This window comes from Dermacentor silvarum, chromosome 2 (assembly GCF_013339745.2).
Source record: "Dermacentor silvarum isolate Dsil-2018 chromosome 2, BIME_Dsil_1.4, whole genome shotgun sequence".
NCBI lineage: Eukaryota > Metazoa > Arthropoda > Arachnida > Ixodida > Ixodidae > Dermacentor > Dermacentor silvarum.
Window position 1 is genome coordinate 68925879 of NC_051155.1, and position 22335 is coordinate 68948213.

The 22335-nt window shown below is 43.2% G+C and overlaps 1 protein-coding gene across 1 annotated transcript; it reads left to right on the forward strand.

Moving 5' to 3' along the window:
- The first annotated feature begins 4317 nt into the window (after nucleotides 1-4317).
- Nucleotides 4318-7731, forward strand: LOC119440148 (spidroin-2). The gene is made up of 2 exons (XM_037705085.1): nucleotides 4318-4362; nucleotides 6565-7731. The coding sequence occupies exons 1-2, from the start codon at nucleotides 4318-4320 to the stop codon at nucleotides 7729-7731; spliced, it is 1212 nt and encodes a 403-aa protein (XP_037561013.1).
- The last annotated feature ends 14604 nt before the right edge of the window (nucleotides 7732-22335 follow it).

Genomic DNA, 22335 nt, shown 5'->3' on the forward strand with positions numbered 1-22335 from the left:
GACGTTGGTCTCGTCCTCCGGTTTCGGGCTTGGGTGGCTGCTTTGCGGGGGCGTTCGGTGCATGAACGAACTAGCACCTCCACCAGATGACACGTAGTAGTGACGGTAAAGAAAACAGTCGTAAAACTGTGTATGACGAATCTGGTTGTTTATTGGGCGAACCTGTGCCCACAAAAGCAAGCTACACTCAAAGCACAACGATAGCGGCGAACACAGTCGGCGGTCGTCGAAATCTGATCAGCGGCGGACGCGTCGGCTTTTATACCTGAGTCATCGAAGGTTCCAGATTAATCCCTGATGCCCGCGTGTCTTCCAGAAAGTTCTAGACAATTCGCGTTGGTCACACAATCAGATAACATAAGCGTCGGTGAAAACAGGCAACGAAAAGAAGCATCGATAACGTTCTAGAAACTTCCGATACAGGCGCGTCCTGCGCCGAGCAATAACGTTTAACATTTGTTAGCCGGTGGAAAGCGGCCACCGGTGAAACATAAACATGTATACGTGTCAATATAGACAAAAATTATAAAATTGTCCATCACCTACCAATGTAAAAAAGACAGTAGTTACTTTCGCGTAACTTTCCAAATATAAACCAATATTCACATACAGAGTGTACATGCACTAATACATAAAAATACCAAGAACAATTGTTCTGCCACAAAATAACTGAAACAATCATTTGAAACATAGTTTTTTCACATATAATGCATTCACGCATACACCTAATGTATTAAAAACGCACATGAAATAATAGAAGTAAAATTTCCATGAAAACGCAGAAGGAACCCTCAATTTTGCACAGTACCATATTATAACACGTAAAACTTCCTAAAACACAGTGTTTACAGCCAGGAAAATACACCAGCAAAAATGGCAGTAACCTTAATAAAGTGCGCAATAAGCACATACCTGTATATTTAACAGCATTACGAACATATTTACTCAAAGTCAGCGTATACGTGTCTGGGGCAGCTCATCTTTTTTGTAGCAACAGCATGATATAAACAAATATATATATACCCGCAACGCAAACAGGAAGGCCGATTTTAATGCCTCCAGACGATGCAACCGTGTACTTTCGTTGTGAGTGTGCTTCTGTTTCCACATACCTGCCCCTCTCATACGCTAGGGGTCTTCCGACACAGTAGCGTGCGCGTGGACAAAAGAACGCGCAGTTTTGTTACTTTTTGCCTCGTTTTGGCTAAGAGTTTCCTGGCGTGTAAAAGTGAGGAACCGTTTTGGTGCATTAAGGCTACACAAGGGAGAAATACTTGTTTTTCTACATCTGGCGACATCCTTGACGTTGCGAGCTGGGAATCCAGAAAACACGCAGAGACAAGCAAGTAAAAAAAACTAAGGAGATGGGAGTTCTGCGTGCGTTCTGGGCATTCCGGAACAAGGTCTTCCGTTTTGGCTATTAACACCTTGCGCGCTGCCGACGCGTTTAGCAACGGCGGCCACAAGAAAGTGTTGTGGGACCTGCTGCAACGAATCTGACCTCCCAGGTACGGCACGTGACGTCAGAAAGAGAGGAAGGGAAGTTCTGGCGTCCATTTCTTCCGCGGTTTATAAGTTTGTCGGCCAGTGCTGACGCTCGACGCACGTTTCAAAGTCGGACGTTGTGACAGTGAACCAGTGACCACGCTTACTGTGACTGCAAACGGATACAACTTTTCAGCCCCTTCCAACAGAAATCATCGCAGCGGCATACCAGGCAGTGTTTCCACAACATGCTGCGAAAGGTAATCTAGGACTACGTCTTATAGGTAGCAAAGTGTAAGGGAGAGGCCCTACTCCGCTTTATGACTATAAAGCGGATCGTTGAATTAGTGGCACGAGTTCCCAAGGGCTTTTAGGCCTTTACATGCAATAGCAAGCAGTCTTGGAGGCTTCAGCAGTGGCTTGAAGTTTCACCAACTGCTCATTTCGGAGTTACATTACTATTGTGACGGTTGTTGCTAAATTACACATGCGGCAGAATGGCAGCAGCAACAAATCAATCACTTCAGTCAAATTCGCTGCGCGCTGTATTGCCCGTGGAGACAGGTCCATAAGAGTTTCATCGTGAAGCATCTTTATCTCAATGACTGGGCGAGAAATTGGTCGTGCCATTTCTCATGAACAATCTCTTTAAACGTAGGACACTCTCACCAGTCCATCACTTATCTTTCAACGTTTAAAACCAAATTTGATAAAGCGCCGGTGAAGGAGTTACGAAGATATCTATTCTTAGCTATCTACCACAACAAAAAGGAGAAAGCAGAGAGTTTAACATCAATAACAGCCAGGTGGGCTATCTTGAACAGAGGAGAAAGGAACAGCGCTGAAAAAAAAGAAAAGGAATGAATATATCAAAGGAGTTCGTGTGTGCCGACGCGATAAAGTGTGTAAAAATAGTCACAGTACTTCACATAGTTCCCATGTTTACAAAAAGACACATCAGCGTATTCAAAGGCTGATCTGTTGGGACCATGGTTCAAAGATCGTGTTTTTGTGAAGGGATAGTAGCTAACTTCCTCAAATCTGGCGGACAGCCCTGTTATTCAGCGAACGAAAAGGGTCAGTATTAAACTGGTCCTTCAACTCTGCCTGGCATTAACAACGTATGGCGTCACGGTTATTCTTTCTCGCATGTACCACCGCAGAGATGATCGTAGTCTCCGAGTGATGCTGTACGCACTACGCAAAATTGCACTTTCGGAGTGGTAATGTATGTCCATAAATCACACGCTTACACCCATAAAAAGGGCATTTGAGTAAAGTAACACACCCCTATGAATGAATAATATTCTGATATTGGACTCTTTGCCGTTGTGGATGTTTTGGCGAAATGCACTCTGCGGTTTCTTTTTACAGCGGCAGGTTTAATTCTATCACTGCGCTAGTCTTTCGGATGTCCGAAGAAGCTATCCCGAAGTGCTTTCTAAGTGATTTGCAAATAAATAAATAAAGCAAAAGAAAAAGAAACGCAGCCCTCGAATGGGATTTCCAATGTGCACCCCCAGATATGCCACTTGGAAGTTTTATTACCTCACGCACGCTCTGTCGACACTACACACAGAATAAAACAGCAACTAAGAGTGCGCTGACACCTCTAGCTGGTGTAACAGGCTGACGCCACGCTCTTGAGTTCATTTATGAACCAGCACCAAGGTGAAACAATTCAAGCTAGCAGTAAGGTATTAATAGTAGCACAAAAAGAGGAGGACAAAAAATAAATGCCTCACCAACCTATGACCGGAGTATGCCATCTCCGCAATAAATGCTGTGTTCTTATATTAAGTAGGTTGCTCCACTTGTACCTGTGAATGTTTAACTGATACTTCATAAAAGAGTGCAACACTTTTATATGCCGATGCTGAACACGAAAGAACATGCTCCTGAGTAACTACGATTGGCTAATGCGTTATCATTCCATGACGTTTGGCAGCTGATCTATAAAACAGCACCGAGTTTAACGAATGGGAAGTCAGTGGCAAAAACTGAAAAGTAGAATAGGAAACAAAGAGACAGTTCGGTCTCACCACTTCACCATCGAGGATTTCATATACGTACATGAAGTAGTAGAATGAATCCATAGCCTACTGTGACAATATAATGTGCTCGAACAGTGACTTGACGCAAACTGCTGGAAAATAAACCCGAACGGCTTGTTATTGCTTGAAATGGCAAAGCGCCCTAGCATTCTTAAATTTTTAAGGTGCATGTTTCACGCAAAACACCTTTCTAGAACCCTAAAATTAACAAAAGGGTGCACTAAGGGCGTTCTGATAACGAATACTTCCGTTTTAAAAATTTTAAGTAAGGGTGAAGGTGCGATAAGTTTGTAGCAACAGCGTGAAAGCTTGAGATGCAGCGGAAAATGGCCTAACACTTTGAATAAAGCACCTCAAAAATATTAGTCGAACTTTGTCTGCGACCAACCAAACATTGAACCAAGGCATCGATCAGAGCTAAATGTTTGATAATCACTGTCCGATAAGACATGACACTGCCAAATGATTTCAGTTAATGTTTTACTGTCATCTATTTTGAATAGCAACTTCCTTCATAAAAGCGTACAGAAGTGTCACCCTTGCCATAACGACCAGGTGGGTATACTGCACTTTCCGGTTGTTGCCGAAAACACCTTTCGTACTTAAAGGCATGATGTTGATTTTTTGCGCTGCTTCTTGCATAACAAAAATTTTTCCCAAGTCTTGGCTCTTTGAATGTCGTTTTTTGAAGCTTGTTAGCGAGTTGCGCGGCGCTTGTGCATTTAAGCAATCAAGTACCATGCATTTTTTGTGTACCATCATCCGACAAGGAGATAAGATGACAACCAGTGCCGACAATGACTTTGGCATTGTTAACTACACTGTATGTCGCAGAAAACATTGACGTTCTGCCTCAGGCACTGGATCGTATGGCACAGAACGTAAGCACCTAGGTGCTAGTAAACAAACGGCTTCTTCAGGAATACAATTCAGAACATCCCATGCTGACAGTTGTGCGGATATATCAGCTTGCGCAAGCAAGAAGCACAGCGCAAATAATTTCTACTACTCGGGTGTCTCTAGGCTTCCACATCGGCCATAAATTTACGAGCGATTTGCAAAGTAGGAAGCTCGTTTAATTAGGAATCGGACTCCAACAACATCTCAGTAAATCTTTCATGGCACCTTCAGCGTAACTTTGAGCACTCATGAAAGGAAAAGTCGAGAACCCAAAGGATCGGGGGACAGCGCTAGAAGGCACGACACGTCGCTAGTGTAGTGTACTGCGCGCTTTTCGTTTTTCTTTTTGTCTTTTTAGCGCTAGTTAAGTATATCAACTCTAGATTATGTACCAGCTAGCCCAACATTCGTCGATTTTATTGAGTACCGGTAACACTTTCTATGACGAGTGCTTATGCAAACAACCAGAAATAGTAAGTCCGATGAATTGCGATGAGTATTCAGTGCAGAGTGGCAGAATTGGCGTGTTCTACCAACACTGCACTTGTCAAACACTTATGACCAACTCTGATCGGCCTTACGTAACTATATGCTACTGCACGATGGAAAAAATTTCTTAGACGGGTAGAGTGATGCAGTCACAAGTATAGGACCAGAAAAGAACGTATACTAGCCGGACAAGCAATTACTATCTAATTTTACTCCTTTAAGAAAAGCGGCATTTGTAACGAGATTTATTGTATTGCATGCTACTTGCGGCACCCGCGGCGGTGTCCAAACATTAATAAATATATATATGTAATAACAAAAGATAAACCTTCCCAAAAGGCTTGCGTTATATATCGTAGACGTTAGTGAAGGTTGGCGTCTGACGCTCAATGTTGGACGCGTGCTAATCAGTCCTCGTTTAGGAGAAAGAGGCACGTGACGCCTGTTTTAATTTAAGAATCGGATGATTTTTCAGGTGCGGAAAATGAATAATGCAAGTCTTTTATTCTGGTGCTAAATGTAGAAATCGCTGTTTAAAACTACAGATTATGCTGGTCTGTCTCGCCGCCGGAGCCTACGCTGTCAACGGTTACGGCCGGCCGGACCTTAGCGATCTTGACGACTTCGATGGCCCTGTGACTCCTACCACACCGGCGGCCCCTACTGGCACAGGGACTCCAGCTACACCGTCTACACCGACTTCGACGGTTCGGCCTGTAGCTCCTGTGTCTCCTGCGCGACCCGCAGTTCCTGTTGGTACACTGCGCCCGCTGGGTCCTGTGGTCCGTCCGGGGGCAGTACCATTCGCTCCAGCCAGACGCCCCGCAATATTCGCGCCTGGAGCTGGTGTTTTCGTACCATCCGGATTGCCGGGCGAAGTGAGTATTATTATTAACGAATGTGATTTATTTCAGTGAGACATTTAGTCATCTAGTCATTATCCTTCATACAACTCTTAAAAATGTCAAAATAAGGAATTCTATAGAAAAAAACGCAAACGCACAAGCAAGTAAGCTCAGGAGTATATATCAAATATGTTGAATTGCATCGGCGAATTTCTAAAACCAGTGTTTGAGGCTGTGTTGTCCACATCGCTCCTTTGTGGACGACACTTTCCGATTAACCACCTCTTACAACTTATTGTTTGCTGTTATTTAGCCACAAAACTTAGCCGCAGGAGTAGTACTGCAGCCCGTGTGCCATATTGCTAAGCCCATAGAGTGTGTTCCTTAATAGGCAATTTCAATTCAGGATCTGCGTTACTGTAAATAATAAAACATGTGTTTGAGTGTCCCTTTACAAATAAAGACAATGAGAGCTACCAGATGCTTATGTTGACAATTTCCGGGTTTCAAGGAACACCCTTGAGCAATGGAGGAAAAAGTTTATGCAAAAATCATACAGTTCCATGAAATAGGATAGAATCTCAAAAAGGGGAGCTACTATTCATGTTAGAACATTTTCTCCAAATTAACACGGCATCGTCTGAAGACAAAATACAATTATTAATTGAGAATATTTCTGAGAACATTGAGTAAACATTATTTTAGCAACAGCCCTGTCTTGTTCGTAAGTTGAACTAAAATGAAGATACTGTATATTGTCGGAAGGACGACATGTACTTTTTTATCCGCAGGAGTGGAAGCCGTACAGTTTCGGCTATGACACCACCGACGAATTCGGAACCCGGCTCTTCCACAACGAGCAGTCCGACAACAAGAACGCCAAGACCGGTACCTACGGCTACCGTGACGCCAATGGCATCTTCCGCACAGTGTCGTACGTGGCAGACGCTGATGGATACCGGGCTACCATCGACACCAACGAACCTGGAACAGCCCCTGGAGCCAGCGCCGACGCCGTCTTCAACGCCAATCCCGTGGCCGCACCACCTGCCGCTCTTCGGCCTGGAGGCTACACTAGGCCTGCAAACACTGGGCCTGCATCCATTGGTCCTGCATTCACTCGCCCTGCATACACTGGTCCTGCATACACTGGTCCTGCATTGACTCGTCCTGCATACAGTGGTCCTTCATCCACCGGTCCTGCATTCGCTCGTCCTGCATACACTGGTCCGGCATTCAATCGTCCTGCATACACTGGTCCTGCATTCAATCGTCCTGCATACACTAGTCCTGCATCTACAGGTCCTGCATCCACTGGTCCTGCATACACTGGTCCTGCATTCAATCGTCCTGCATACACTGGTCCTGGATCTACTGGTCCTCGACCTGCAGCGCCATTTAATGTTCGCGGCCCTGGAGGGTACACGGGAGGCTACGCTGGCGGATATGGCGGCGGGTTTGGAGGCCCGTACGGTGGCGGGTCCGGTGGCCGATATGGTAGCGGTTTTGGCGGCGGCTCCAGTGGGGTTTATGGCAGTGGGTACGGCGGTGGGTATGGTTCTGGGTACGGAGGTGGATACACAGGCGGGTATGCTCGCGGTAACGCCGGCTTATACCCAGGTAGATATGGTGCAGGATACGGAGGCGGCAATAGCGGAGCATACCAGGGAGCCATTAATCCAGGATTTGGCTATGGCGGCGCTGGCTACGGTGCTAGCTACGGCGGAGCAGGGTACGGTGCTAGTTACGGTGGAGCTGGGTACGGTGCTAGTTCCGGTGGGGCTGGGTACGGTGCTGGCTATGGCAGTGCCCATCACGGAGGTTCCTTCGGAGCCGGACATCGAGGTGGATACGCTTCTTCAGCAGCCTTTCCAGCTGGACTACAGGGTCATCATGGTCACCATGGCAATTTAGGCCACCATGGATACGGGGGTGGTTACAAAGCAGCATCTGCTTAGGCGGCGCCGAACGGTGGCATATGAGCAACGGAACCAGACCCGCACCAGACAAGCTAAGCTGAATGAGAGAGGGAGAGAGGTAAGGAAGAGGTCAGAGGCGATGTTATACAGTCTTTTACTAAGATGAATAATCCATCATCATCAGACTGTTTATGTCCACCGAGGGACAACAGTTTCCCTCAGAGATCTCCAGCTTAGCCATGATCTGAAACACGATTCGATTCTGTATGTCAAGCTTTCTGAATCTGACCACACTGCCGCATCGCTCGATAGCATCCCCCTTTCACTCATTCTCCTTTCACGCGCTTTCTAACCCTAGTATACCACCGGATATGTAACATATTCACTTAAATTATGTCCATGTCCACTTGTTTTTCGCGATCTCAAACTGAAGGTTGGGTACCTTTGATTGCTGCCCAATTCGCATTGTATCCACACTAATTACGCTACATTTATTATGCTTCGTTCCAGTGTGCTGCCCTTAGCTTCCTGTCAAACATCTTTATTTTATATGTCAATTCCTGTAAGCTTATTACTGGCAAAACGCAGTCTGTAAATTCACTTTAAAAATTGGTAAGCTGCCATTCATAACTTTACTTTAGACACGGAAAAATTATGTTCGTGTGCCAAAATGGGCGGTAAGAAAGAACATAAAAAAGTATGTGAAATTCACCATGTGAGTTGTCTACTGCATTTCTTTATCGTTTGTCGCTGCGACTACGGCCTGACAGGGCGATGTATTCAAGACCGCCTCTGAGGGCTCGCCCATCTGACGCGCGGGTCTGTAGGCAACCACTTGGCAAGTCACTGTTTCATTTCCAATATGGTACTTGCACCATCAATACATATTGTACTCGAAACATGACAACTACATATTTTAGTACTGCCGAGACTCAAATGCAATGTTCCAGTTTTCTGTATGAAACTCCCGGAGACTAAACGGTCAAATTAGCTGGAGCATCAGAATGGGCATTAATATTGATTTGTTGAACCTGGTTTCGGAAGAAGGGGGGGGGGGGAGTTCTTTAGATTTAGTACAGTACACCTGTTCTATTAAGTTACGAATGGCGCCCGAAGGGTCCCTGCATCATCTTGCCTTAGTGAAATAAGACTATCCCAAAGTTAAATATATTAGTAATGTACGATAGACAAACTGTATTGAAACTTTATACTGTCAGATCTGAAGTTACCGCTGGTGAAACTCTCGACAGTTAGTGTTCATACCGTACTAAAAATTAGACAACTAAATTTACAAAACACGATACGCTTCGCACAAGTGTAAGTACACGACCATAACTGACATAAATGTTGCCAGAATTATTCAGCGCTTCATTGAAAGTACGCCATCAAACAGCAGGTTTTCTGTTTATATGTTGCGACCTCTAAAATGTTTAAATTAACAAAATATTTTTTGTACGGCCCTTGTCACATATTTTGAGAGGTTGTGTCATCCACATCACTGTCGTATTTGGAAAACGTGATAGGGAAACAGAGCTTATTGATATCAAAGCGTCAAATGGCTCATTGAGCGAAAAAGGCGGTATCCGGTGTCTGCAGCAAAATTTCCATTGGCTGCGACGCCTAAAGCCACTCTATCAAAAATAGCGAAAGGTTTTGATCTAGCCGCCGCGCCCTGCCATAGGCCGATTGGCGATACAAGACCTTTTTGCTTTTTTCATCCCGCCCAAAGGGTCCAGCGGTGGTCGCTGTGCAGGCGGAATGTACGCTCGTCTGCGTTTTTTGACCATGGAGTTGGACAATTTTGTTGAGCAGAAAGTACTTCGGCGCCTCTGGAGCATTGTTGTAAACTAGATGTGCCTATGTTGATGATGCTTGAGCGGACGCATGAATTATGTGTTTGAATTCAACGTTTGCAGCGTGACTTGGTATGCTGGGTTGCTGTGCCTTCGGTTGCAGCAACCGCAATTTTGCTTGTTTACTTTTGTTTAGACCTGTGGTCTAACTTTGTACGTACTGCTTCTTTCTTGTTCCCTGCAGTTAGATTATTTTCATTATGCATTAATTAAGTGCACTACACTGTTTTTCACGGTTTTGTTAAGGAGATAAAGCTTTATTGTTAGTAATAAATCTGCAGTCCCTGTTATGAAGTGTCGTATTAAATGACAGGTATTGGGTGTCGTGTATTAGTGCTGTGATGTACTCTAGTGAACATCTATATTTGTTATTTCTGCAGGTGCCCAGAAACAGTCATATTTGGTGTTTTTACTCTTGCGTGTACTTAGGTTGCAAGTCATACTTCATTGCTCCAGCAGCCATAAGAAATTATAAGCTGAAGAATTTTTATGCCTCTAGCTTCTTTGATATAGTCAAACATCAAAAAGCTCTTTTTATTGTTTGTCGGTCAGTGAAGTGCCACATGACGCTGTGGACGATGGTGCTATTTGCTAACTGCTGTTCTGTTTTAAATGTATCCTACTATAGCACATGCTTCAAGTTTGTGCTTACAGCAAGCCTGTCAAATAAAAAACTTGTTCTGCATTACCGCAATGAAAGCTAATTTTGAAATAAGCGTTCAGTCAATCTCCTGCATCTCTACAAAATACCACCTACCTCAGCGTTTCTCACTATAGTCTGGTTTTAGTGCATATAGGTGTATAAATACCCTAAATGTATTTGCAAGTGCATTGGTTAACATTTTAAACATACCTTTATATCGGCGGGGTTTGCAAAGGTACATGAAGGATTGACGCGGGGGGGGGAGAAAAGGGGGAGGGCCTTTAATAAATGCATTTATTTAAAAGCAGATAAAAATTATAATCGGCGGGTCATAGACACTGTTAGGCATGCTAAGTTTCCTAGTTCTTGGAAGGTACTCTGGTGACTGATAATCCACAGATGCAGTGACACTCTTTCTCCTAAGTAAAGCTATTAGAGCAATATATAAACAAAATAGGCTTTGGTTAAAGAGACCGTGTAACCGTGGGAATACTGAAAAACACTGACAAACGCAATGAAACCGATAATCGTGCGTATTAAGCCCAGACCGCACGTACGCTTGCGGACGCGCGTAAGCTCGCGCCTAGCGAGGAATGGCGGTTTGCATCCACAAATACGCGCGACAGCACGCGCTCACTGGCCTCACTTGTTTACACCTTGGCAGACGCCACTTCGTATTTCGTTGTTGGCAGTGCTTCATAATGCTTCGATATCTATAAACGTAATTGTTATCTTTTTGGAGCTGTTAGATTAGCACAAAAAGTGAAGAAGAAGCACTTTCTTGCATAGTATAATTCTGCTTAACTGAGAGTTGAATGTACCGCGCCGTCGCTGCGTAGCCAGGCGCGGTACATTCCCTTGCACAAAATTGAAAAAGCTTGTATTTTGTTGTCAGAAAAAAACTGTCATCAGACACAATACTGAAAATTGAGGGCGAAAAATACAAACCAGACTGACACATGCAATGCCTAAAAAAAACTTTAGCTCGGAAGCTCCTAATAGATCTGAACAGTAAAATTGTCGATATCGGTAAGCAAGGGACTCAATTTGATGAAGTTTCTTGTACAAGTCTTTTGAAAAATGTTAAAATTGTAGTCATTACACTTAGGCAACCAATTTTTATTATAAATTGTTGAAAATGGCAAAAAGAAAGCTATTCAGTTTACCACTGTAACTCACAAAAAACTACAATTCTGTAAGTCAGAGTTAAAGCTCGACAAGGGTAGTGATGGAGGCTTGTTGGTGAATCATGAGGAAACCTTTTTGATGCAGCGCGAAACGTAGCATGGACACAAGGCGGCACAAGTAAAAAGACAACACACAGCACTACTAGCAACAGCAACGTTTATTCTCAAAACCGGACCGCTTAAATACCACATGCGCCATAGCAGACATACATCACATGGAAGCGCCTAGAAACATGCGTGAATGAATTCACCCTATCAAGCCATATTTAATGACCCGCAATAACTTGCCACAGCAACCTGTCACCGCTTACGCAGGAAATCTAACCCCTTAGGAGACACCGCTTTCGAAGGATTGCTAATGCACAGTTCACCAAGTGCGTCGATAAGCTCTGCCTCAACAATCAGCAGGGTGATCTTTTCTCTATATCGACCAACAATAATGGTCTTGTCAAATAAAGCACGGCAACCATGTGCCTGGGTACGGATGGCGAGAAACCCATCGGGTGGCATTTTGTTTTTGTAGCTCACTGAACCGCTCATGTACGCACAACTGGTTTGACCGACTTATTGTTTCAGACAAGAGAAAGGAATGCGATACACTACAAATGCCTTGCAATCTATGAACTTTTCGTAGATTGCAAGCCCCCATTACAAACTTTTCATAGAAATATAGGACAGAAAAGGTTGAGTGCACAAAGGGCATAATAAAAAGTTCGTAGATTGCAAGGCATTTGTAGTGTATCGCAATCCTTTCTTTCTGTCGGAAACAATACGTCGGTCAAACCAGTAGGTGCGTGCATGAGCGGTTGAGAGAGCACAAAAACAAAACGAAGAAGCTGCCGCCCGATGGGTTTCTCACCCTCCATGCCGTGGCACATGGTTGCCGTGCTTTTTTGACAATGCAATTATTGCTGGTCGATATGTTGGTCGAAAGAAGAAATCACCCGGCTGATTGATGAGGCAGAGCTTATCGACTCACTTGGTGAATTGTGCATAGCAAGCCTTCGAAAGCGCTGTCTCCTAAGGAGTAAGATTTCCTGCTTAAAAGGTGACAGGTTGTCGTGGGTCATTAAATATGATTTGTTAGGGTGAATTCATTCACGCATGTTTCTCGGCCCTTCCACGTTATGTCTGCTAAGGCGCATGTGGTATATAAGCGGTCTGGTATTCAGAATAACCATGGTTGTTACTAGTAGCGCTGTGCGTTGTCTTTTTACTTGTGCCTTCTTGTGTCCATGTTACGTTTCGCGCTGCATCAAAAGGTTTCCTCTTAAAGCTCAGGGCCATCTCCGATTTTCTTAGTAGAATACATGTAAGATTCAGAAATACCTTTGAGACAACCAAAGAACTAATTTGAATTAAATTTGTAGCATTTGAGAAAGTTAAATTCTAGTGGCTGTAGGTAGAAGAATTTTGATTTATAGCCTGGAAGTAAAAGTTGTTGAAAATAGGCAGTTAAAAAGAGCACGAAGTTTATTAACCCGCAACTGCGCACCAAAACAGATATTGCAGTTCTGCAGACTGTATGTCTAAGAGAAGAAATTTGTTATATGAATTTACAGCTTATGTGAAATTCTTACAATGATTATGAGGGTTTTGCAAGCCCTACTTACAAATTAGTGATTGTACTTAAGAGCAGTGTGTGATAAGTAAATTTTGCCAACTTTAGTTATTGTGTTAGGTGCAACAGAATTGTGGCATTGTTTATTAGTGAAGACTTAAAAGTTGTAAACATTACAGATTCATTTCTTGAAATTTTGCGAATTTGTATAAAAAGCAGACTGCCTAATAAAAAATGTTTCATTATGCTACTGCACTATGTTAATGGTTTTTCTTCTGTTTCTGAATAACATGTTTACTTTGCCTTAAAGACACTAAACTATTTTATCCAATTCTTTCCTGGAGGCCTGTAAAGTATTCATGATAAATAGAGAAAACTAGTAAATAAATAAATAATGAGGTTTGCCTTAACATTTCAGTTTTCACCACCAGCCGGACCTGTATAGCATTGGCTGCTACTCACATGTGGCAAGTTTAATCTTGCAGCATTGCCCGCTATTTGAGCGCCATAGAAAGCAGCGATGAAAGGCTGGTTTTCAACCTCATTGGATCCGCCTGATATTCGGTGACGGTGAAGCCTGCAAAATACAAATGAAATTACTTTTAAAAAGATGTAATAGACAGTCAGCCACAATATATTAGCAGGCACAAGCATGCAATAAATATTTATACGTACATAGGTGTAGGACTATGCAAAGTTTCATTTCAGTATTTCGGGAAAAATTACAATGTACAAATTGTAACAAAAAATCGGCAGAACACTTCCCCTCCCTGCCCACTCTGCAGTGAAGAGGGGCAGTTCTTAGACAACCATTTTTGAGAATACTTTCTCTTTCCCAAGATGTTGTGACACTAGCACTGGGACAATGCGCCCGGTGCTCACATTTCATTGCTAGTGATTTAAAAGTATCTCCAAAATTGACTATTGAACATGGCCCCAAGACAGCAGCCCAGGCACACATTATATCATCTTGCACTGACAACACATTCCCAGTTATAACATTTGTTGTAACCCATGAACTAAGACTGCAACAGACATCACACTGTGCATAGCAACCACATTTTTGGAAGACAAAAGAAATGACCTACTGGTTTCTGTTGTTCAGTGAGTGAAAAAAACTTATTCTTCCATCTGCTGATGCCATAGTTGGTATTGACTATGCCTAAATATGCCAGTATTCAATTTCTCACATGGAGTTTGACATGTTGAGCAATCATGATAACAATGCATATAAGTATCCATTGCATAGGGATGAATATGACTGTTATATGGCTGTTCTTGCAAAATATGGTGGATAACTGCCCATTTATCATATCAGGAACGGTCACAATTAAAGAAACAATTACCAATTTCTATTTAGGATCAGTGTATGCAATATCGACCAAGAAAGTTTACGGACCACAGGATCTCGAAAAACGCCAAGTGTCCGAGCAGCCTTTCAACGTAGCCAGTAAAACTACATCACGGTGTTGTTCGCATATACCAGTAGAGGCTGGAAATGGGAATACCAGGCTGTGTGTTAGGCTGAGGTATTCAGCTTTTTGTTGGATCCCTTGGCCTGTAAACTTTTTAGGCCAATAGTACATAATTGTGTATCCTAAAGTAAGTTTTATTGAAGAAAAAATTTTAGATTCTGTAATAATTAAAAAGGATCCTTACGCAACATGGCATGTGCTAAACGGACAAAAAATTTGCTCAGGAATTATGAAAATCATAAAGTTCATTCCATAGAAGCTCTATAAGTCAGACTAGAGAAGTAAGGTGCTTGAAACTAGTTGTATATAATAAAAAGCATATAATTGGTGCCAAATAAAAAATAAAGCAAGTAACCTTGTATACATACAGTTGTGTGCTAACAATATAGTGACAAAATGGCGTACCAATAATCGCATTCACTTTCGCCGGATCCAAGGCCTTGCGCTGTGGTGCGCTAGGCTGCGCGTATGACCTTCGGCCAAACAATGACTTTCCGCGCAGCTCCTCTGCTGTGAATAAGTGCCGCATCAGTCCTCTAGCAAATTTGGCAGGAGCACCGGGGCAGTTTCGGCGCAGACCGTGAATAATGGCCTCCTCCACAACCGACCCCTCCACCGATGTCCACCTGCGAAAAAATGGCCAACCGCTGCAAAACACACACAAAATTAAACTTGTTGGATACAACACTGATGCACACAAAAAACTGCAGGTTCCTGTTTGAAAAACTAATAATCTTATATTTGTACATGATGTTTAATAAAAAGCAGTAGTTATATCCCACATTATATTCCTTATTTCGCAAAGGATCTACACAGGTTTAGAAGTCAAACAACCTAGTAATTGAGATTTCAATGGAAACCCATCTGGTCAGGATGAAACATGACAAAGAAAGACGTACACTAACCAAATAAAACTTACTTTTAAGGTTTATTTGGTCAGTGCTTGTCGTTCTTTGTCATCCAACAACTTTACTGGCGCACTTTAGCAAAAGTTGTTTCCACATTTCTCTCACATTTCTAAACTGAGCAAGAGGACATATGGAAGGTGAAACCCAAGAGCCATAACTGGAGCTCAAGCTGGAAGCACAACATATGTTTGCAAATCTGTGTTGATATTTTGCAAATCTTTGCAAAAACTATTTAAAGGAAGCGCACGTAAAACTAGAACCAGAGGATATAAACAAAAATGGACTGCATATTCAAAATAAGCACATCATCATCATGCCATTACATATTTGCACAAGTTTTCAGCACCATTTGTTAAAGAAAAAAATGTTTCTTCTAAAACCCACTTCCCCCCTTAACGGAGTCATGAACCACCTATCGAGCTTAGTGAAGAAACGCAGTCCGCGTTTGACGTACGCTGCTGTGAATATATCGGCGAAATGTTGCAGTCGTGCACGGCGCGTGGAGCTCACAAGCAGAGCGCAAAATCAGTTTTCAAACAAAGCCTTCGCCTCACCTGCTTCAAAGCGATTGCCAGCTTGCATGTCCATCTGCTATTCGCTGATAGCTAACGTAAATCAAGAAGAGTGTTTGTATCTGTCCAATTCTTCATACAGTTACAGTGTATATCTGTAGAAGCTCTTTAATAAACAGGCTGAAGTAAGCAATAACCTGCTTTCGAATTTTGATAAGTATGTATTTCTAGAAAAAACTGACTATCTTCTGCTAACACTTAGCTGCGGCTGCCCACGTACTATAATACTTTGACCACATGCTTATCAGTGTCGTATCCGTTGAGTCCATAATTTCCATTAGTTTTCAGCACTCAAATAGTTTCGAAGCAGGCAAAACCTAAGATCAAACCACAGATATGCTTCCCAGCACAGCACTCCCTCCTGGTTAGATGCCTGGGCAGATGCTGCTTCATGCAACGAAGCAGTGTCTTTGCACAAAGCAGCGTCTGTCAATAGCTGTCAAGCAGCTGTCAATAGCACTTCGTGCTGTTGACAGCACTTCAGTGTGTTCAAGTTGGATGTGGCTACTATTCATCCGTCAAGCGGCACGGCCAAACTGGAGCACATGAACGCACACTCGAGCCCTGTCATGCACAACTCAAATGCTACGCATGCAAGAGGTGGTTGCTAAATTGACCAATTTGAAGATTGCTGCCGAAGTGAGACGTCAGAATCCTGTGAGCCTGAAACTGCACCTCAAAGAATCCCCTGCTGCCAACTTCTTGTGTGGCTGCCTTAAAGGGTCCATCACCAGGTCTTGCCATTTTGAGCTGACAAAAAAATTATGGGGTTTTACGTGCCAAAACCACGATCTGATTATGAGGCACGCCGTAGTGGGGGACTCCGGAAATTTGGACCACCTGGGGTTCTTTAACGTGCACCTAAATCTAAGTACACGGGCGTTTTCGCATTTAGCCCCCATCGAAATGCTGCCGCCGTGGCCGCGATTCGATCCCGCGATCTCGTGCTCAGCAGCATATTTTTGAGCTGACAAGCGCAGTGCATAAAATGTGTGCTCTCGAGCGCACCTGCAAAGAATTACATCGCTACGTGCCGCGAAAAGAGCTGAAATTTCAAACTAAACGCCGTTTGCCCTTCTCCTCGTAGGCACCGTGCTCCAAGACGTAAATCAGCAAGTGCGTCTAAGTACATGTATATGCTGTGACGTGGCTCATAGTGACACTTCGAGAATTATTCAAGGCAACATCTGCTATTTGTGTAATCTGGTGCTTCAATAGACGAATTTAAGTTTGGAGAAATAGTGAAATACACAAACCGAGTATCAGCGTGTCGATGTTTTACTTCGCACCACAGGAAGAGAGATGTACTATCGTGAGCAATATGAATGGGAACACGTGAACGCATGGCAAATGGCCTCGAAACCTAGTTAGAGCGATACGTGGATAGCGCTGTGAAAAACAAAGGAGAAAGCAGGGGTGCTCTTCCACCAACTGTTGGCACTGCAACCACGCCTGTGTTTGTCGAAAACGGCAGCTTACGGCGGTTCGCTGGCCACCGGCAGCCGATAAGACAGTAATGTGTCGCACTGACTTATAGCGAGTACTTTTCTTTCATGCTTTTCTATTTTTTGTTCTCCGTGCAAGTGTATGATCAAACTTTTAGATCTTGGCTCGTATTTTAAATCATTGTTGTTTTATATCAATCAACTCAATGCGTTGCTTACGCATTAAAACAGTGCTACTTTTGACCACGCTTCGGCGCACAATGTTACCAGTAACCACAATACCAAACAGTTATGACTGTACGCTGGCATTGTGAAGTTCCACACTTTGTGTAAACAGACCCATTGTGCGAGTACCAACTGTTATTAGAATAACATCCTACTTTCCACTTTGTTTCCGATGGCAGCCGCCGCGTTTCGCCCATAGCAGGGTTCGATGCTATATGACACGCGTTGCTGTGTTCCCACTTATATTGCTCACGATAGTACTTCTGTTTCGTCTGCTTGTTCCCACATCGTGCAGTCGCACACGCAGACAGCGAAACTATGCCATTTTCTAACGTGCTCCAGCGCGCGATCATGCTCTGCGATCCGCTTGTGTCTGCCTAAGTGTTCGTTAAGCGCTGACTTATGCCGCTAGTCGTGTGTTCTCTTGCAGAACGTACAAATTCGTGCGCTGTGCGAAACAAGCCGAACACCACAGCTCACGCGTGGGACCAACAGTGGAAGTGCGCCACGTAGCAAAAAAAAAAGCCAGAATAAAAGAGAGAAGGTGGGGCCTATGACATACGCGTCACGCGATCCTCCAGCCCTGGCATGGGAGAACGCAGGGGAGGATTCTCGCTTGCGGAGGCTATACAGGTGCAAGTGGAGAGAGCGTTATGTGGGCAGTGCTGCTCTCCTGCTGAAATCATGGGTTCGTGGCACTGAAACATTTCTAGATCGGCTACTAATTAACCAAGTAGAAATATTCTTGCAGTAGAACGCTTCCGAGAGAGCATGTAACAACTTGCAGCATATAACCAAAATTTCCTATGTGGCCTGGTGAGGGGCCCTTTAACTCCGGCGTGGCATTGTTTTAGCATTATGGAAAGCACTGGGGTAGAGTACATGAAATGCCTTGCCAGTGTGGAGCATGGCATATGATTCACTATTAATGCGAAAAAAGAAGCAATGCTGCCTATGTCCATACTGCCTCAAAAATAGTTGTTTTTGTTCACTTCTGATGAATTCCAGGCGAGCTGCCAACTGATCACACTAGTGTTAGATTTTTCAATGCAATTATATGTAGCTAATGCGGCTACAACAAACTATTTCGTTAATTTTATGGAGTTTGTTACGATGTTCAACTGTAAAATTTCACATAGATGATTATACGGGCAGACATCATGTAGGCATGGGACTTTTGATTGCAATGTTTAACTAGGTATCACGCCCTATATACATTGTTTGAGACAACTTTTGGGAAATTCGACATTATGCACACACTAAACATAGGGCTTACCTTTGGGCATGGCTTGACATGCCCACCCTTGGCTTCCCCCTCCTCCATTATCTTCTTAACCTTTTTGACCATCTTGTGGCATTCTAAAAAAATAAAGAATTTGGCCACATTCATATCATGTAGAACTAAGGTATAAAATTTTCTCGGTTTTCTCTTAAGCTTCTCGTAGCAACCTGACCAGATGCCGAATAATGTGAAAAATAGGTTTAAGAAACCTACCATGTAGTTCCTCCAGCTCCTCGTTTCTTCTCTTCAGAGCTGCCATCTCATTCCTCAGCGTGTCACAGGTGGTACACACCTACAGTTGTGCATTGACAAACAATTCATGGACCATACTGTTTCATAGACAAACATGTGAAGCATGAAAAACAATATCAAAATATTCGGCTATGCTTCATGTATCATCACTTCAAAAAAAAACTGCAGTTTAGCTTCTTGTCACCCATGAGAAGACATTATTTTGGTGTACAATTATGCACAGTAACATGGATAACTCTATGTAGGTTAAGCAGGCTAAAGGGGAAGAGCAGTTATAGACTAAACACCTACAGACCATAACTTGAAAAAAGCCCCCAGCTACAAATTATTGAAGTCAGAGGTGTCAGCCAAACGAAAATATTGAAAATTGCCTAAAAACCTTGAATAATATTCCTTTAAAAATCTTACCTATGCTACAACAGAAAGAAGGCAACCTAATTATGTAAAATGTTATCACGGCACACAAGCCTGAAAAAATGCATGAGGGCATTTTTTCAGGCTGTTTCTGCAGGCAGGCAGAATAATTCAGGCAAAATTGCAAAGGAACAAGAAAGAAATTGTTTACGTAGTGGTGATAGCCCTAATGCGTGCGGCAAGATTTGGTTCCTGTGGTTAATTACCAAGTGAAAAAGCTCTGAAGAGTAGGCAAGCAGTGCTGTGCCTGTTGGAGTGCCTTGCCAATGCTTCTGAGGTTTTATGCAATACCCGGGACAGACAGGCAAATTTAGTGACACTGTGAGGATGTGCACTTTGCTGCACAAAGTGTCTCATTTGCTGCACGATGCACGCCAATGGGCAGATCATGCACGTTAATGATTTAGCCGATGTTTGCAAAGTAATGCTATGTGGTGTGTAATTAGGAGCATTATTTAGTTTGTGGGGTAAAAGCAGTTCACTGCAACCGCATGAAAGTACAACTTCAAGTTGAAAAACGAAAACTTTTTTAAAAAGGTAAATTTAAAAATGTAAATGGGCCAATTCTGCAGTATTTTCTTTTCTAACGTTAATATTACCTTCAAACAAATAAGGGGTGCAAAGCATTTTCAGCAAGTTTCCACCTGTGATTAACATAAGCTCTCACATGCGAAAGGCACTACATATTTGAAACTTGTTTACACTCTTCCGACTTTTTGCATGCTAAATGAATGACAAATTGTTTTTCTTTGTTGTGTTTATAAAGTAGTGCTTTTTTCATGTTTACTGGTAGTTACAGTCTCATGAAGTTCCGAGTACAAATGCGACGGAAACAATCATTCTAAGGAATCAATTATCGAGTCTGAGTGTGTGAAGGACCTAGTGACATAAGTGCCTCAGGAAATGCACTTAAAACTTGGTTATTATTTTAGAGGGTTATTCAAAAATCAAGTTCTGCACTAGAAGTAAAATATCACTGACCTTAGCACTTTAATAAACATTGTCTTGACTTAAATGACTGCTTCAATACAGAGTACGAATATGCAGTGGGCTACAAAAGACACCTATCCGAGCCTCCCGACTCGGCTCTGCTGTATCTGACGCTTTCTGTCATTTCAGCAATGTCACGAGAAGCACTTAATACGCTGAATCTAGTTAGATCAGAACCTTGTATTCACACAGTAAAAGCTTGTCTCCCAATTCCGCGGCCACTCGATGTGAAGGCCTCCCGTTACAGTACTGATGCTGCGAAACAAACTAGAATTATAAAGTGTCATAAGGGCAGAATTAGACAAAAACAATAATCAGGAGCAGAACCGCTACGAATGTGGTAAACTTTAGCTTTCCAGAGTGTTTATCGTTGTGGGGCAAGGACACAATATTACTTTTTTATAATTTTTTACGTGTACGCCGCGACCGACTTGTGGACGCAATAGAAGTGCAAACCGAAGAAATCACATACCGAAGTGAAGAAGGCGAGCTGAGGGCAGGTGGCACGGGAGCTGGAAGGAAAAAGGAACACAGCGAAAAAAAAAGAAGTGCTACATGGAGAACGTGCGGACGAGCTCGAGCGGCGAAGCCACGGTGGCAGCAGATAGGGTGCGACGCTCGGGAAGAAGAGCTCGGGCCGTTGTTCCTGCTGCGGCCGAGTGACCAAGGCGTGCCTACCCGGGCCTGATGTGGAGGCCTGTTCCGGGACCAAGGACGAGGCCTACTGAGCGGCTCCTGCCAGGGCGCAGTTGCTAAGGGCCGTTCTTGGTCGAAGCCTAGCGAATTTCTGTCCGAATGGGTCGACCCTGGGTCGCGGTCCTCGTGAGTTGCGGCCGGACATCGCAGTGGTGGCCTCATCATAGCCAGGCCACGCACACGGTAGCGCAGCCGTGTGCCGGCGACAGTTCCAGCAGCAGCAACCGTGCCACCTCTGCCTCGGCTCGCCTCGGCGACCGTACTCTTGACGCACCGAACGGTGGTGTAGGACTGAGCGTCGCGTACACCAGAGTGCACATGAAACTTGTCTGAGACATTGTTTTGTTTTCTTTTCATCTCCTCTCCTTGCCCATCGTGTGTTTGAAAGAAAATATATTTTTTTCCTACTAGCGTTTCTTGTGCATCTTTTCTCGTTTTAAGACACACAAACAAGTGAAGAATGTCCATAATCATCACAATCGTGAACACTGCCAGTCTTTCAAGCCTTTTTTTTTACTTTCTCCAAACCCAGTTTTTTTCACTGATCTTTCATACACTAACAGGCATATCTGTTTTTTCTAGTTAAGATTTTCTAATGATGCTTTGCACTTTCGTCTCTAAGGTGGTTGCTAGTGCAATGAGATTCCAAAAGTAAATTTGGACGAGAACTTTCGGTATGGGTCCATCTTATAGTAATGCACACCTATCAAGAGAGACGTTTTCTGTTGTTCTTTCAAGATTACACTCCTTGAACTCTTCAGGTCTTATTAGTTTTAGTTAAATTAGTTTCGGTCTCTCCCATGCAACTGCCAAAATTCTTTTCTTACGGCGAGCTGATGTGATCCACATTAGTTCTTAAATTATCAAAAAAATTCCCCAATTTGTTACAGGTTATATAACACTTCAATTTTCCCAGGAGAATGTGCTCTGTAATAAACTAATAAGCTGCCTTCATATTCATCTTCAAAACTTTTTTTCTGAACTTGGCATCATACTGACACAACCCATCATTAAAATCGAATACAATACAGGATTACAATACAATATAATACTTCAACATCATCGAAGGCGAGCTGAGGAAGGATAACTGATTGCAGAGGACTATTTAAAGAACGTAATGTAGTCACATTTGTTACATTT